Source organism: Cydia strobilella, chromosome Z (genome assembly GCF_947568885.1).
Source record: "Cydia strobilella chromosome Z, ilCydStro3.1, whole genome shotgun sequence".
NCBI lineage: Eukaryota > Metazoa > Arthropoda > Insecta > Lepidoptera > Tortricidae > Cydia > Cydia strobilella.
The window spans coordinates 33,684,905-33,702,688 of NC_086068.1; the positions used below are offsets into that span (position 1 = coordinate 33,684,905).

Genomic DNA, 17,784 nt, shown 5'->3' on the forward strand with positions numbered 1-17,784 from the left:
AAGAAATTTGATTTGACCTCTATTCTAATATCAGTCGAGATGGCGTTTTATTCGAAATGAAATGTCAATTGCATACAAATTTGACAAATCTCGCTTGTTAGTTGGTATCGAACGATATGGCAATCGACCCCCACTTTAGTTTGTTTCTGAATAATAAAAAAACTACGGATGCGTGGATGCGTGACATGCGTGAAAAAAGTTCTCTTAGCCGCCATTTGACGTGCAGTTTATCTTTTAATTAGTTTGTAAGTAAAAAAAAATTGTTTTGTTGTTTTTAAAGTAACTCTCGCAAAAGTTTCGTGTAAAATGTGCGATAAAGATATTTCGGAGACGCCACCTCATATCCGCGAATTCCGCCAGAAAGCAACTATGCCCCAATGTCGGCTGTAATATGAGGTTAGTGAATATATCATAGAAAGTTTATAATATGTGTGTAGATAAAGCAATGTATGTAACTGTACATAATTAGGCATTAAAACACTCGTGTGATTCTTTTATGAAACTCACTACGTTCGTTTCATAAACCCACACTCGAGTTTTAATACCTTTCATTATGTACCAGTCACATAAACTACTATTAAAAAAATATTTAATATTACGTACTAGCTTTTTCGGGTTGCTCCCACCAGTCCGACCAGTGGGAAAAAAAATCCCAGTAGTTACCACTGGTAAAAGGTGGGATTATTTTTTCCAGTAGTTACCACCAAAAAATTTTTAGAGTTCAATAATGGTCAGTTTTATAAATAACGGAGATACAGTTCTTCAAGTCAGGACTTTTTTATTGGAAATTTCTTCCTTTTCAATAATTATTTATTTAGATTTCTGACATATAAATACTTTTGAGATATTGGCGGAAAAAGAAATATCTTCTTTTTTCCGCCTTTTAGGTTTATACTTAACTTTTGAATTTTTTTGTGAAGGATTAAGATATTTTGGAGACGCTATCTCATAGCGGCAAGTTCCGCGACAGAGCAACGATGCCGCAATTCGCCGGTAGTGGCATGCGGTTCCTGAACACATCATAGAGAGCTAATAATGCGTGTAAATAAAACAGTGTATGTAACTGTATATAATCAGGCATGAAATCACTCGTGAGATCCTTTTATAAAACTCACTTCGCTCGTTTTATAAACCCACGCAAGTACGAGTATTTTAATGCATTTCATTATGTAGCAATCACAAAAATTACTAGGTATAAATGGTTTTGTTGTAAATCAGCCCATAAGCGGATATCCGCACGCTACGACCTCGTCCTCGTTGACAGTTTCCGAAAATTTCTGATTTTGTACAATTTGAGACAATTTAGATCTGACGACAATATTTCTACCTTAATTTTAATACCATTAACGGTACCTAAGAGGTAAAGAAGTTTTTGATTAAAAATAGAAAATTAATGTAACCACAGCTCCCTAGCTTACGGTATACCTACGTATACCTGTACCCATCCCTTTACTTATTTTGTAGATACCCATGTATGTACAAATATTACATTACACAAAGTCGCTACATAATGGGCTCCTTCGTTTTGTTCATCTCCTGTAATTCGTCTTCTTCGATTTCTTCTATTTTTCTGTAAAACAAATAATAAGTGTTATAAAAGATAGAGTTAGACAAAGATAACTTTGCAACGGTTTTGATAGTACACGCAGTGCAAGTGTTATTTTAAACGTCAAACTTTTATAGAATTATGGCGTATACATTTTGGTACCTATTAAGAAAAGGTAATAGGGTAGATTTTTGGTGAGAGGGTCGAATGGATTTACCCGAGTGAAGTTAAGCGACACAATTATGACTAACTAGCGACCCGCCCCGGCTTCACTCGCTAGGGTGCAATGCTGATGTACCTATTATAAATGTAAACCTTTATGAGACATATTAACATTAAATAATTTCACGGGTTAGACTCACTTGTTTTAGTCACTCGCGCGACATGTTCACGCTACACATGCAACGCGATACACGGCCGTCGTGAACGCTGTTCGCACTATTAGTGCTTGAGAAAGGAGACCTAGGCTCTCCGAAACATGTCGCGCGACTGACTAAAACAAGTGAGTCTAAACCATGAAATTATTTAACATATAAACCTTTCTCTTGAATCACTCTATCTATTTAAAAAAACCGCATCAAAATCCGTTGCGTAGTTTTAAAGATCTAAGCATACATAGGGACAGACAGCAGGAAGCGACTTTGTTTTATACTACGAGTATGTACTGATAATCGATTTTGTGGTTTGCTCGAGCGCAGCCCTACGGTTTGTGTCGATGGTCACATTACGATTGGCGCGTCCCGAACTGTCACAAGAGCATCGCCCGCCATTACGGCGTTGGAGTGTGATTTACCTAAGCTATGCCTGTTTTCCGTGGTTTTATGTATTAAATCCTTTATTTAATGATGTATGGTGTTTTCTCCTCTAATAGTACTTATATAGTGATGATAATCTGACAATCGTTACATTTTGACTGTCAATAATTATGTCAAACAAAGGGATCCGTGTATTAATAACGCTTGCACTGCGGTATCTATCAAAAACGTTGCATTGCATACTTATCTTGGTCTTACTTGTAGATAGATTAATTTATTAGTTTTAGAAAATGAAATTAACCTTAAAAAACACAACTTCAAAAAGGATAAAATAAAATATGAAGTGCCCCTTTTAGAATACCGTTTTAATACCACTTCATCCACCATTTAATATCATGTGTCGTACGTACGGAGTGAAATATTTTACTTTATTTGTCGCCGAGTAGAAAACTTCGTGTTGACCTAAGATTGCGTTGGTGATTTGTATTCTCCATAAGTCCATATCGACGGAAGCAATACAGGTCAACGAACTACACTCGATTTCGCTTGGGATTTCACTATGCTAAACCGGCATTTATTTATTTCTTATTGAAAATTTCGTTTTACGTTGGCCAAATTATCTAGCCCGTCTATAACATATTCGGAGTTTTTCAGTTGCTAAAAGAGAATAATATTTTATTCATCCTTTTTTAAATCTATTTTTTTAAGGTTTCAGGTTTTAAGGTCTGGATCGGAATCCATCAAGATTTGAAGACTTACCTCAATTCCTCATGGAGACCACCATCAGAACTAAATAGATTAGACAAAAATATGACCAACTTGGAACTATATAGGGGAAGCGGGGCAGATAGGCACAAGGGGCAGTTTTGAACACCCGCACTAATAATAGTTATTTGTGCAACAAGAGAGGAAAGTTGGTTTTTCTTGCGAGTGTTTATTTTGAGTCCCGAGAAAGCGAAAGATGCCATAATTGAGTCACGAGCGAAGCGAGTGATTCTAAGTTAGAATCTTGAGCGTAGCGAGGGATTCAAAAACACGAGATGTAAAATAACTTTGCTCTCGTGTTGCACACATCATTTTTCACCTCAGTAGTGAAAACATATTAAAGGTTAAAATGTATTTCGAATTACACAGAATAATTCAGAGAAACAAAAAAAAAACAAAAAAAAAGTTATCAAAGTATGAAGTGGCAGTTCATGGCCTTCACTAAAGTAAAAAGCTACTTTGTTTCACTCCCTAGAGTGAGGAAAGTCGCAATTTCTTCACTCCCTGGAGTGAGGAAAGTCGCACTTTCCTCAGTCCAGGGAGTGACGAAAGTAGCCTTGTTCGAGCTGCTGAGGTGAAAAAACTAATGTTCACCTTCTGCAACACTAAAACGTGGCTTTATATGTGTGAGTGAGGTACCAGGCTACCAGCTTCGGCACAGCTGGTTTGCCAGCCGACGTGTTTCCGCGGTCGCATAGTAAATAAATTACGATTTTTTTATCGAGTTTTGGAACGAAGTTATAGACTGAGACTTTACCGCATGAACGACTAAATTGTAAAAAGTGGTCAAATAAATAAAAAATTATTTATTAAAAATATACTGTTGAGTATTACTTTAAAATGATAAGCTAACTTTATTACTGAATAAAGGTATCTTGGTACTCGTGAAGTAATGACATACTTTCCGCACTGGCATCGAAATGTACTATTCCATTTCGGTTGTCAAAAAACGGAGTTCTGGGGTAACAAACATACAAAGAAAAACCGGCCAAGTGCGAGTCGGACTCGCGCACCGAGGGTTTCGTACTTTTTAGTATTTGTTGTTATAGGATCAATAGAAATACATCATCTGTGAAAATTTCAACTGTCTTATCATATCACGGTTCATGAAATACAGCGGTGACAGACAGACAGACGGACAGCGGAGTCTTAGTAATGGGGTACCGTTTTTACCCTTTGGGTACGGAACCCTAAAAACGGTCGAGTTGATAACCTCCTCCTTTTTTGTAATCGGTTAAAAATAGGAACATGTGCTTTACAAGAATCCGTTCCGTGTCAGTAACATTACAGCCGGCCTAGCCAAGGTGACAATCGCTATCGCTTCGAGAACGAAACGCTTTGTGTCTCTCTATCACTCTTCCATATTAGTGCGGCAGTGACAGTTGCGTTTCGATCGCTACGGGGCGTTAGCGATTGGCGTGTTCAGTGTGGCGTGAAATACAGTTACGATGGCAGGCTTTATTATTCCAAGATACCTAATGCAATGAGAACACGCAATGAATGAAGGTCATAAGAATAGTAGCGGTTTAGTTTAGTTACCCGCATCAATTGTTCATTTGTGTCAGCCCGCAACCCACGGCCAGCACGGCCAGCCAGCTCAGTTTAGTTTAGTTACCCGCACAAGGTGTTGTTCCTGACAAGCGCCTGGCCGTCGGCGATGGTCTGCGGCATGGGGCGGCCCATGGTCTCGGGCAGCATCAGCCCGCAGCCCACGGCCAGCACGGCCAGCCCGCTCAGTTTAGTTTAGTTACCCGCATAAGGTGTTGTTCCTAATAACAAGCGCCTCGCCGACGGCGATGGTCTGCGGCATGGGGCGGCCCATGGTCTCGGGCAGCATCAGCCCGCAGCCCACGGCCAGCACGGCCAGCCCGCTCAGTTTAGTTTAGTTACCCGCACAAGGTGTTGTTCCTGACAAGCGCCTCGCCGTCGGCGATGGTCTGCGGCATGGGGCGGCCCATGGTCTCGGGCAGCATCAGCCCGCAGCCCACGGCCAGCACGGCCAGCCCGCTCATAATCAGCAGTGGCAGCGACCTCCAGTAACGTTCCTGCATTTTCACCATATAGGTAGGTAAATACTTGTAAAGTGCCGTGGCCCCGGCGCCTATTGTACTCGTATGTACATTTTTGCGTGCTGCTCACAAACAAATCGCTCCAAACTAGTTATAATCGGGTACCTAAATGTACTAATTCGGTTCTAAAGTACCTACAACACCGATAGAAGATAAATTTGGTCCCATTCAGACTAGTCATACTTGTTATGAACAAAATGCCGCACTTCATGATAAAAGCAAGCCGCTTTGCACAGTGATAGTAGGGACCAAACTGAGCGATTTGACCCGCAGCAGCGGCAGTTTCACCCCTTAGGAACAGAGATGGCGCCACTTCTTTAAAAAATATTTCAAAAAATTCTACAAGCTAAACCAATGAACCGATTTAAATGTTTAATATCTCAAATGAAAGCGCATTATATACATTACTTTTAAAAAAAATACTCAAAAAATATATACTCAATACTTTTGATAAAAACGGGAATTTTAAGTTTGTTTTTTACTCGATTGATAGTTTTTACTTGATTTCTCAAAAAAAAATGTATGGAATATGAATAGTTTAATGCATGTATATATTACTGAATAAATAAAAAGTATTATAAAAAAAAACCGACACCGATATCTCTCATACTTCTCGAAATATGAAAGTTTGAATGTGAGTGTAAATTTCTTCAAGATATATTCCAAATAATTCTACAAGCTAAACTATTCGACCGATGTTAATGTTTAATATCTCAAATAAAAGCTCATTATATATACTACTTATAAAAAAATATTCAAAAAACATATACTGAATACTTTTGGCAAAAACGGCATCTTAAGTTTTTTTCTTACTCAATTGATAGTTTTTACTTGATTTCATAAAAAAAAATTATGGTTTATAATAGTTTAATAAATATCTATATAGTACTGAGTATATAAAGTATTACAAAAAACCCCGACACCGATACCTTTCATTCTTCACGAAATATTTAAGTTCAATTATGCACGTTCTTACAAACAAATTCTTTAAAAAAAATCTTCAACCGCAGTAAGTGCACTGATTTTAATATGAAATGTGTCATATGAAAAGAAATCACCCAATTTATTTTAATAAATAAAAAATTTATAAATAAAACTGAATCAAGTTTTTTCCTGGTGCTGAACTACAAAAAAATATAACAAATATAAAATTAGAAATTATTTTTATTTAAAGTGACTACATTTGTAAACAAAAAAACTTAAATGTCCTCTTCGGGTTCACCGGTAGATGTAGAACTGAAAAAAAAAGTCGTTTTGAGAAGTACTCGTATAAAAAATACCATTTCAATACTACAAAATCACCGATCATACATGAACTGGTTGCTGTAGATTACTGTTGGATAATTTTTGTGCCTGTAGATTTACTGTTGAATTATTTTTGTGCCTATTTGATTACCATTAAACCTATAATTTTGTGCCAGACCTATAATCAGTGGTCAGCATGCAAAATAACTCTGGATTGAAAATTACATTAACTTACTTTTGATTTGTACAGGCACCTTTGCATCATTTACACTGGGCTCTGCATGATAAGCTGACGCGACGACACTCACAACGCATAGTTTCGCAGCCAGATTTGCAGCCACAATGGTCCAAGAGGCTTAATTGCGACCAAATCGCTGTAACTGCCGACCATTCCGGAGTCCAACTCTCTTTTTCCTCAGTCCATCCCCAAGAAGATGGACATGGTATGGAAACTTCTGGTTTCATAGCGTTTCCCCATATATGGCCCGCTTGGTAAGCCGCTCGAAGTGCATGTTTATAGAGAGCAGCTGATGTAGGTGGCAGGCTTGTCACAAGCTTGTTTTTTTAAACAAACAAATATTTGTGAACTTCATTTACGTTTATGTGTTCCGTTTGGCCAAACAATAACACAAATCTAGGGTTACTTTATACTAAAATTAAAATATGTAGTTACACACCTGACAACTGACAAAATCAAAAACTTAAAAGTTGACAACTTCCTATTTTCCCGTCTTTTTATAGTGGCCAGAGAAAGGCAGCTTGATCTGAACGAATTCTTCCAGTACGAAAACCAAATTTGTCCACCTTCGTTGTCAGTCAATGGAGGGCGTCGTACATCAGCTGCTCTCTATAAACATGCACTTCGAGCAGCTTACCAAGAGGGCCATATATGGGGAAACGCTGTGAAACCAGAAGTTTCCATACCATGTACATCTTTTTGGGGATGGACTGAGGAAAAAGAGAGTTGGACTCCGGAATGGTCGGCAGTTACAGCGATTTGGTCTCAATTAAGCCTCTTGGACCATTGTGGCTGCAAATCTGGCTGCGAAACTATGAAAAAAAAAAAAAAAGAAAATTGTTTATTTCGTTTAAGAATTACTTATACAGGTAAGCATTGTGGGTGTCGTCACGTCAGCTGGCCATGCACAGCCCAGTGTAAATCATGCAAATGTGGCTGTACAAATCAAAAGTAAGTTAATGTAATTTTCAATCCAGGGTTATTTTGCATGCTGACCACTAATTATAGGTCTGGTACAAAATTATAGGTTTAATGGTTATCAACTAGGCACAAAAATAATTCAACAGTAATCTACAGCAACCAGTTCATGTATGATCAGTGATTTTGTAGTATTGGAATGGTACGAGTACTTAACAAAACGACTTTTCTTTTTCAGTTTTAAATCTACCGGTGAACCATATAATTTGACATCACCTAATAATAATTAGTTGCCCGTTTATTTTTGTATTTAATACACTGACAATTATCTGATTCAATTCGGCTTATATGTATAGAAACTACTAAATTGACCTACTTTTATATTATACACATAGATTTAAGATTATATTCTAAGTATGCATGTAATATTGCTATGCCCCCACGGGGTCCATGTGGAACTACCAAGAATTTGTAATACCTATAAAACCATGGTTGCAATAAATAAATATGAAATATGAACCCGAAGAAGACATTTCAGTTTTTTGTTTACAAATGTAGTTACTTTAAATAAAAATAATTCCTAATTTTAGATTTGTTATATTTTTTTGTAATTCACCACCAGGAAAAAACTTTATTCAGTTTTTATTTATAAATTTTTATTTATTAAAATAAATAGGGTGATTTCTTTTCATATGACACATTTCATATTAAAATCGGTGCACTTACTGCGATTGAAGATTTCTTTTAAAGGATTTATTTGTAAGAACGTGCATAATTGAACTTAAATATTTTGTGAAGAATGAAAGGTATCGGTGTCGGGTTGTTTTGTAATACTTTTATATACTCAGTACTATATATATATTTATTAAACTATTCATGTTCCTTTATATTTTTTTAAAGAAATCAAGTAAAAACTATCAATCGAGTAAGAAAAAAAACTTAAGATGCCGTTTTTTCCCAAAAGGGTTCAGTATATGTTTTATGAGTATTTTTCTATAAGTAATGTATATAATGAGCTTTTGTTTGAGACATTAAACATTGAAATCGGTCAAATAGTTAAGCTTGTAGAATTTTTTGAAATATATTTTGAAGAAATTTACACTCACATTAAAACTTTTATATTTCGTGAAGTATGAGAGGTATCGGTGTCGGGTTTTTTTTATAATACTTGTTATTTATTCAGTAATATATACATGCATTAAGCTATTCATGTTCCATACATTGTTTTTGAGAAACCAAGTAAAAACTATCAATCGAGTAAAAAAAAACTTAAGATGACGTTTTTTGTCGAAAATAATCAGTATATATTTTTTGAGTATTTTTTTAAAAGTAATGTATATAATGCGCTTTCATTTGAGATATTAAACATTTAAATTGGTTCATTGGTTTTGCTTGCAGAATTTTCTGAAATATTTTTTAAAGAAATGGCGCCATCTCTGTTCCTAAGGGGTGAAACTTGCGCTGCTGCGGGTCAAATCACTCAGTTTGGTCCCTACTAGCACTGTGCAAAGCGGCTTGCTTTTATCATGAAGTGCAGCATCCGCGCAAAAAATGGCCATAACAAGTATGACTAGACTTCGTTCCCTATCCTTAGGTACTGTGTGCGCTGTGCAATTGATTGCTTTGATTGCTAGGTTAGTGGCTAGTAAACTACTTGAGTACCTATAGGTTCATTTAGAGCCAGTTGCACCAACCACAATTGATTGACTAATCAACGTCAATCAGCAGTGAACTATGAAACTTCTCATATAAGTGTAAGCAATAAAATTTAGCGTACGTGTTAATTGTGACAGGCGGTTTAGTCCGACCATCTCTTGATCAGCAAAGTTAAATTTCCCTTTGTAGCTTTTTGCCTTGCTTTATTTATGCATCATACTAATCATGCAGTTAGTCATTATCAGTGAAATACCTAGTCATCGTTAATCTGTCGGTCTAAGTCCGTATATGTCCTTTTAAATGGACATATTAAAATCGATTTTTAATCTCTTATGGAATTAAAGTTGGAATTAAATTAAAAACTATAGGTATGAACGAGTGGGAGGGCTGGGAGTTGAACGAATAGGTATATAATGTGAGTTGTGCACGTTATTGTACCGAGAAGACTATGAAAGGTGACAAGACGGTGGCCACGTAGCCACTGACGTGCACTAGCGAGGAGCCGGAGGCGCGCACGCCCGTGGGCAGCATCTCGGTGGCCCACTGGATGGCGGCCGTGTACGACATGTTGATGAAGAACCGCGCCATCACCGCGGCCGTCGTCTGCGGGACTCCTGCACACACACACCACACACACAACACAATCAATCAATACCATACCTGTGCAATACCTACACTACACTACACTCGGACTACTGCTAATTACCTATACTACTCAATGATTTAAAGTTGTTCCTTACATCATCCACTGCACATACAAAAAACATTGTAGATACATATATAAGAGGCTAATTAACCTGCATTCCGAAAAAATGACGAAAAATGTTTACTGTCTGTTTTATGATAATTACATCATTTACATCATAGGAAGAGTGGGTAGGATTCGTACACCGGGAGCATTCGTACAGTAGTGATATCTAGGTACGCTATACAACACATTGGCGTGTTCATGTTTGTGTGCGTAACTCCCACTCGTACGCATAGGCTAAGGGCGGAGCACGGGCGGAGGGACGCGGCAGTGCGGCCGCCGGTTTCGTCACGACAAACGACGTTCATGTTTTCGCTCCACGTAAGTATTTTTAACCGACTTCAAGATTTCAAAGGAGGAGGTTCTTAATTCGGTTGTACATATATATATTATTGTTTGTTACTCCATAACTCCGTCATTTCTGGACCGATTTTGAAAATTCTTTTTTTGATTGTAAGTATATACATACAGATTGGTCCCGTTTTTGTCAAAAAGCAGTTCTGATGATGGGATCCATGAGGAATCGAGGGAACTCCTCAAATGTTAAAGGCATACATATAGTGATTTTAGTATTTTCATCAATGAATCAAGTTAGGTTTTCAAGAAACATTTTTGTCAAGCTCGAGTTCTGATGATGGGACCCATGAGGAATCGAGGGAACTTCTCAAATATGAAAGGCATACATATAGTGATTTTTGTATTTTCAACAACAAATCCAGCATTTACATTTAAAAAAGTGACATTTGATGAAGTGGAACTGCTGATGATGATTAAAATGGAACTCTTAATGACACATAGTTCACGTTTGGCGATTTCTTCTCTTCCTTATGGACCCAGACCCAAACTTGGACCCGGACTCGGACCCGGACCCGGATCTGGACATGGACCCCAACTCGGACACGGACCCGGACCGAACTCTGACCCAAACTTGGACCCGGACAGCCGGACACGGACCCGGACTCGGATCCGGACCCAGACCCGGACCCGGAAATGCTACTAGAAAAGTGGGTTAGGTGGGTGGGTGGGTTTTGAACTGCGATTCTCACAGAACAGAACTGCTATCAGAAAAGTAGGTTAGGTTAGGTTAGAGCTGTGACCCTTACAGAAACGAAATGCTATCAGAAAAGTAGGTTAGGTTAGAACTGCGACCCTTACAAAAACGAAATGCTACTAGAAAAGTGGGTTTTCCTCCTTTTCAACATAACTAGGCAAAAGATGCTGTCTTTTTCATTTCATTGTCTGGAATCTAAGAGTGCACCATCAACAACATCCCCCATTGAAGTCGGTTTTTTTTTCTTAAATATTATTTCGATTCGCATTGAAACACGTTTAAATGTTATAAGTTTTGCTTGAGTTGTAAAAGTGATTCAATATAATTTGTAAATTGGTGTCGGGGTTTTATATACACGCAGTTATTTTAGGATAACTACAACGGTTATATTTATCTGAAATTAAATTGTTGATTTTTTGGGTTGGGGTACCTTCGTGCAGTTATCAGTGGGGTAGATTCGTACTGTACGAATGCTCCCCACCCATAACAAAAGATTTTTTATCAAAAACATTGTTAATACAGAACCAGAATGCCGAGAACATATGTAAAAAAGGGGACAAGAACGGGAGAGGTAGACGAAGACGCAATGAAATCTGCGATAGAAGAAGTTTTGAATAAAACTTTATCTATTAGGAAGGCTGCACGAAAATATGGTGTCAAACCAACAACGCTTGAAAACTCGCTTGACTAAGTTTCATAAGCAAGCAGCTGCTGAAAATGGAGATAGTATGGTAGGACGTGTTTTCAGTTCCAAGGACACTTCAAACCAAGTGTTTACTGCAGAAGAAGAGACTCATTTAAATAAGTACATAATGAACTGCTCCAAAATGCACTATGGATTGACGATTGTTCAACTAAGATAACTAGAGTACGAGTTTGCAAAAGAGAATAAATTACTTTATCCTTCTAATTGGGATCATAACGAAATGGCAGGAAAGGATTGGGCGGACAGTTTTACAAATCTAAGTCTTAGAAAACCTGAAAACACCAGTGCTGCGAGGTGTTTCGCATTTAATAAATCTGCTGTAACGGCTTTCTTCGAAAACCTTGAGAAAATATACATAAAATATAAGTTTACTGCTGACCGAATCTACAATTTCGACGAGTCAGGGATATCCACAGTGCTAAATACGCCTAAGGTTTTAGCTGAGAAAAACCAAAAGCAAATAGGGTAAAGGCACCAGTAGTCAGCCATTTTACGAATTTTCTATGTTCAAGATCGTTTAATTTGCTTCCTAATTGACCTATAAGAATTATTAAAGTTTTCACTGTTCAAGAATTTCATATACTTTAAGTTTTGTAAAGAATAAAACGTTTTTAAATGTTGCTTTTGGAAATATTTCATTAAATATAATAAAAGTGCGTTTTTGCCAGTAATCAGCCCCCTGTGTACCAATAGACAGCCTTTAAGTACCCAGTGCCCAGCCATCCCATTTTAACGGCTGATTAGTGGGTTCTGAGTTCCGCGATATCAATGTCCACTGGTCAGCCACAGGCTGACTACTGGATAGTTACTTATTTCAATCAAATAAAAGCATAATAATGTAAATATTTAAAGGTGCTTGGCTTAAGGACTTAGATTTCATTTGAAAATAAAAAAAGTTCTGATTCCTATGGTCAGCCTCCCCCGGCTGACTTCTGGGTTTACGACCTTTTCAAAATTACTGCCATAAACCCAGTAGTCAGCCAAGGGAGGCTGACTATTGGATTTCGTACAAAAAAGTAGTTCCCAATAGTCAGCCGCCTTAAAAATGTTACTTTTATATGGATTTATATTAAATTTTTACTTTTTTCAGATAGAAAAAGTATTAATCATGTGATGCAGTCCAAATTCTTTTAACAAGATATCATATTTCGGCTATTAAAGACTTATCAAAATACCATGTGACACTACAAAAAAAATGGCGCATATCACATGATCCTTCATGTCAGAAGACGGCACTTTTTTGAAGTAGTGTTGTGGTTCATGCTAGACAATTATTTTAAAAATTAAACTAATTTTCAATTAATAGTTTATCATGTTAAATATCATCTACTTTTGACATGAAAATTAGAAAATGTTTGATAATAACAGCCAAAAATAAGCAAGAAAGGCTGACCACTGTTGCATGGCTGAGCACTGGTGCCTTTACCCTAGGTCAAATTGTTTCGGCAGAGAGGGGAGAACTTGTTACATTTGGAGGAATAATTTCGGCCAGTGGTAACACAATTCCGCCTTTATTTATCTTCCCCAGGGTTCATTTTAAGGACCATTTTATGGATGGCGCCCCGGAAGGTAGCCTGGGAATTGCAACAAAGAGCGGTTGGATAAATTCTACTATATTTTTGGAGGTGTTGAAACATATCCAGAAGAAAACGTTATGCTCCAAAGATAACCCTATTTTGCTACTGGTTGATAACCGTGGCTACGTGACAATAGAAGCTGTAGACTATGCTCGAGACAATGGCATTGTTTACCTTTCGTTCCCACCCCACACAACACACCGTCTCCAACCCTTAGATGTTGGTGTATTTGGACATTTCAAGGCCAAATTGAAGGTAGCGTTTAACGATTGGCATGCGAGTAACCCAGGCAAAACTCTAAACATATACAATATTCCGAAACTCACCAAACTAGCCTATTTTGAATCATTCAATGGGAAGAATATAACACGTGCCTTTGAGAAGACTGGAATCTGGCCATTTAATAAGCTAGCCTTCGGAGACGATGACTTCGCAGCTGTGAGCGTATACCAATCGGGTTCTACGTCAGCCCCAGATGTTAACGTCGAAGAAACCAATGCTCAAGATGTCGAGCAACAAGATTTACCTCCAGAGTTAGCACATACATCAACTGCTTTGCCGCCACAGTCATTGGAACCCGTACCCGAACCCGCAAAGTCAAGTTCTACAGCGGGTCAAGATGCCAATGTGCCAGAAACGGACCTTGCTCAACTAGATTTCCCACAAAGCTCAGTTCCTATGTCACCTTCCTTACCTACATCTACAACTCCGCCTGCGATTTTACCTGCTGTAGGATTAATAACTCCAGAAGTTATCCGGCCTTACCCTAAAGTAGACAGAAATGAGCCGAAAAAGTCGAAAAAAGGGAAGCAGCAAGGAAAATCGAGAATATATACAGATACTCCGGAGAAAACTAGACTAGAAGAAATAGAAAAAGCAAAACAGTTGAAGAAGCAAGAGCAAGAGAAGAAACAAAAGGCTAATGAGATGAAGCGAGCATTACATTTACTATCAACGAATCCAAAAAGACAGAAGAAAACTGTAAGAACAACTGAACCAACGAGGCAAAAGAAAACTTTAAAGCCTGTCAGTGAGGACGAGACTGATTCTGATGATGACGCTAATGTAAGTTTAAGAGAAAGTTCTTGTTCTCCCAGCGAAGAAACGTCTGAGCAATTGGATATTCAGGATAAAACTCCAGTCATGTCAGTGAACATTAAAGAAGGATGTTTTGTGCTAGTAAAATTCGAGAAAAAAGACTGTTTTACATTATATTGGACAAGTGCTTAAAAAATACAGTCCTATTAAAAATACAAAGTTTCATTTATGAGGAAGAAGCCTGGTACATGGAAATTTGTTTTTCCCGCCACCAAAGATGAGGGGACTGTTAACATATCAGACGTGGTGCGTATACTGCCGCCATCACAATCTGCTTTGACAGCGAGAACAGCCCACATTTAATAGTTTCGAAAAAGACTTATCTATGTATAATGTCGGATAGTACGTGTATTAATAAGACTTGTTACAGTAACGGTAAATTTTATGATGTTGATTCATTACTTACTTTATTAATAAGAGTAAAATTTATTATACGTTTTTTGTTACTACCTCAAGTAGTTATTTGTAGCACTGAAGTACTTTAAAAATAATTATTCATAATTGTTACTACATAAAGGCTGATTACCGTCAATTTTGATCTCAATCATCATCATCTTCCTCGCGTTGTCCCGGCATTTTGCCACGGCTCATGGGAGCCTGGGGTCCGCTTGGCAACTAATCCCAAAAATTGGCGTAGGCACTAGTTTTTAAAGCGAATGCCATCTGACCTTCCAACCCAGAGGGGAAACTAGGCCTTGTTGGGATTAGTCCGGTTTCCTCACGATGTTTTCCTTCACCGATAAGCCATTGGTAAATATCAAATGATATTTCGTACATAAGTTCCGAAAAACTCATTGGTACGAGCCAGGGTTTGAACCTGCGACCTTCGGATTGCAAGTCGCACGCTCTTACCGCTAGGCCACCAGCGCTTTTTTTTTACCGACTTCAATTTCATAGAAGGAGGAGGTTCTGTATTCGGTTGTGGGTTGTGGCTATTTTTTTTTTATGTATGTTCACCGATTACTCCGAGACCCGTAGTCCGATTTGAGTAATTATTTTTTTGTTCGAAAGGAGCTACTTCCAAGGTGGTCCCATATTAATCTGGTTCTGATCTGATGATGGGATCCATGAGGAATTGAGGGAACTCCTCAATTTTTGAAGGCACATGTATGGTGATTTGGGTGTTTTCTTAAGCAACTCGAGCATTTTCTCTCGAAAACCACCAATTTGATGAAGTGGAGCTGATGATGATGATTGTTTTGATGATAATGATTTCAGCGATTACTCCGGCACCCATGATCCGATTTGAGTTATTCTTTTTCTGTTTGAAAGAAGTTACCTCTCCAAGGTGTTTTCGTAATATTTTTAGTTTTGATCTGATGATAGAATCCGTGAGGAATTGAGGGAACTCCTCAATTTTTAAAGGCACGTGTATGGTGATTTCGGTGTTTTCTAAAGTAACTCTATCATTTCCTCCCAAAAACCACCAATTTGATGTAGTGCAACTGTAGCCTAACCACGAGTTTGACACTAAATATTCGCTAGCGTCTTCGTAACTTTGTACACTTATATGCCAGTACGAGCGAGATGCATAAACAGTAAGTTACGCACACGATAGCGAATATATCAATGTCAATCTCGTGGTAAGGCTACTGATGATGAAGACTACGGACGAAATGTGGAACTTCCCTCGTATGTGTATTATGATTTTTGATGTAGGTAGTGTTGGAAACAACCAGAGACTGAGAAGTGAGGGGTTGGTGTGAGAGGTGAAGGTAGCGGGTATTAGTATTCGGGGGGTTTGGGGGTTGAGGGGAGGTGAGTTGATGGGTCGGGGACTGAGGGGTTGGGAGTTAAGGGATTGTGGGTTAGGGTCGAGGGGTTCAGTGATCAGGGGTTGATGTGCAGGGGTGATGGATTTAGTGACAGGAATGATTTCCCAGACGGACTCGAGGAAAATTCTGATTATTTAATAAAGTTTACGAATTTAGAGTTAAACATGATTATGTTTTTCATTCATGCGTCACGCTCTTAACAATGTCAAAACTAAAAATGGAAAAACAAACACTTTAATAAAAAAAAACCGATGAAATAAAATATGATCCTTTTTAGGGTTCCGTGTTTAAGTATATGCGTTACCAACTGATATGTTTGAAGTCGGTGCCAAGCCAAGTAGTAACAATACCAGTCAAAAATAATGAGCTTTATGTATATAAATCACATTACAACTGTACAAATATTATAAACGTGAAAGTAATTCTGTCTGCCTCTTTGTTACCTTTTCATGGGTATATAACTGAACCGCTTTAGCTGAAATTTGGCATGAAGGTTCCTTGAATTGTTTTATATTTTGAAATTTAGTCCTCTGGATAAGTGACCGAAAATAACTCAGTCCCAATCCCACACTTGCGTGCTATGGACTGTTCAAGAATTAGTAAGAAATGCTCTTTCAAAAATACGACGACAAATAAACGCATTAGATTTACACTAATGTGCCGACAAGCATGTAACGGTTTGCTATAAAACCTCGTTCGCGTTTAGCCTTTTGTGCTGGCCGGCTGTTAAAAATTTGAATCTTGAAATCTTTAGAAATCTGTCACTAAGAAAATTGTGAAGATCAGTGACATTTCTATCGCAAAATAATCTTCTAAATATTTAAAATATTAATATATAATTAAAACCTTGACGCAAACTAGCTAGATCGCGAGTTGCCGATCATTTTTAAATCATAATATGAAGTGTACATTTCCCCGTATCGGGTAAGTGTTGTGAATTTCTAATAAGGACAATTTGACTTTAATTTACCTTTCTATTGTAATCTTTGTGACTGCCATATCCGTGAACACTGAAATAATGCTTAAAGGGTCGCTTAATAATTCTTCCTTTGTGCGCCGGATGTCGCAGTCACACAACATTTTTAGTATTTTACTTAGATGTATAAAATCTTAGGGACCGAGTCTGGGGTTGAGATACTCACCTACCAACCTGGATGCGCAATGCGCATGCTCCTCTACGTTCCGGAAGGTTCCCGTGCTGAGGATCCGGAACCACGGCTGAAGACGTCTATCTCCGAGTGCAACTTTCTGCAACGTAGTGCAGGGATCAAAGACTTGTTTCGCGCTAATTTACTAATCTGCCAGCTCAGAATTAGACTCACGGCCCTATCTTCCTTTTAGTTAGTTTTTAATTTAAATACATTTTGTAATTTTAATCCGGGTATTTTTCTTCAACGTATCCTATCCTACTAAATGCGACTTAAAACGTCACAAGCATGGTACGAACTGCGTCAAGAAGGTTCAACCGTGTGTTCTGTTCTGAGGTGTGTTCTTAAATACCTACAGAAAGTTCGTTTATTATCGTCGTGTAACGCTGCGTCTTACATAAACAGTCGCGAACGCGAAGCGAAGCGACACGGCGCGGCGCGGCGGGCCCAAGGCGTTCGCGTTCGCAAAGAGATCGCCCACGTAGGTCA

General features: G+C 38.1%; 1 protein-coding gene across 1 annotated transcript in view; it reads right to left on the minus strand.

Moving 5' to 3' along the window:
• Positions 1-788: 788 nt before the first annotated feature.
• LOC134753909 (organic cation transporter protein-like) overlaps positions 789-17,784 on the minus strand; it is a 54,305-nt gene continuing 37,309 nt past the window's right edge. The window contains exons 10-12 of the mRNA XM_063689874.1: positions 9,631-9,806; positions 4,957-5,111; positions 789-1,570 (exon numbers count right to left, since the gene is read on the minus strand). Of these exons, the coding sequence (XP_063545944.1) occupies positions 1,504-1,570; positions 4,957-5,111; positions 9,631-9,806 (398 nt within the window). The 3' untranslated portion in view covers positions 789-1,503. The remainder of the gene's footprint in view (positions 1,571-4,956; positions 5,112-9,630; positions 9,807-17,784) is intronic.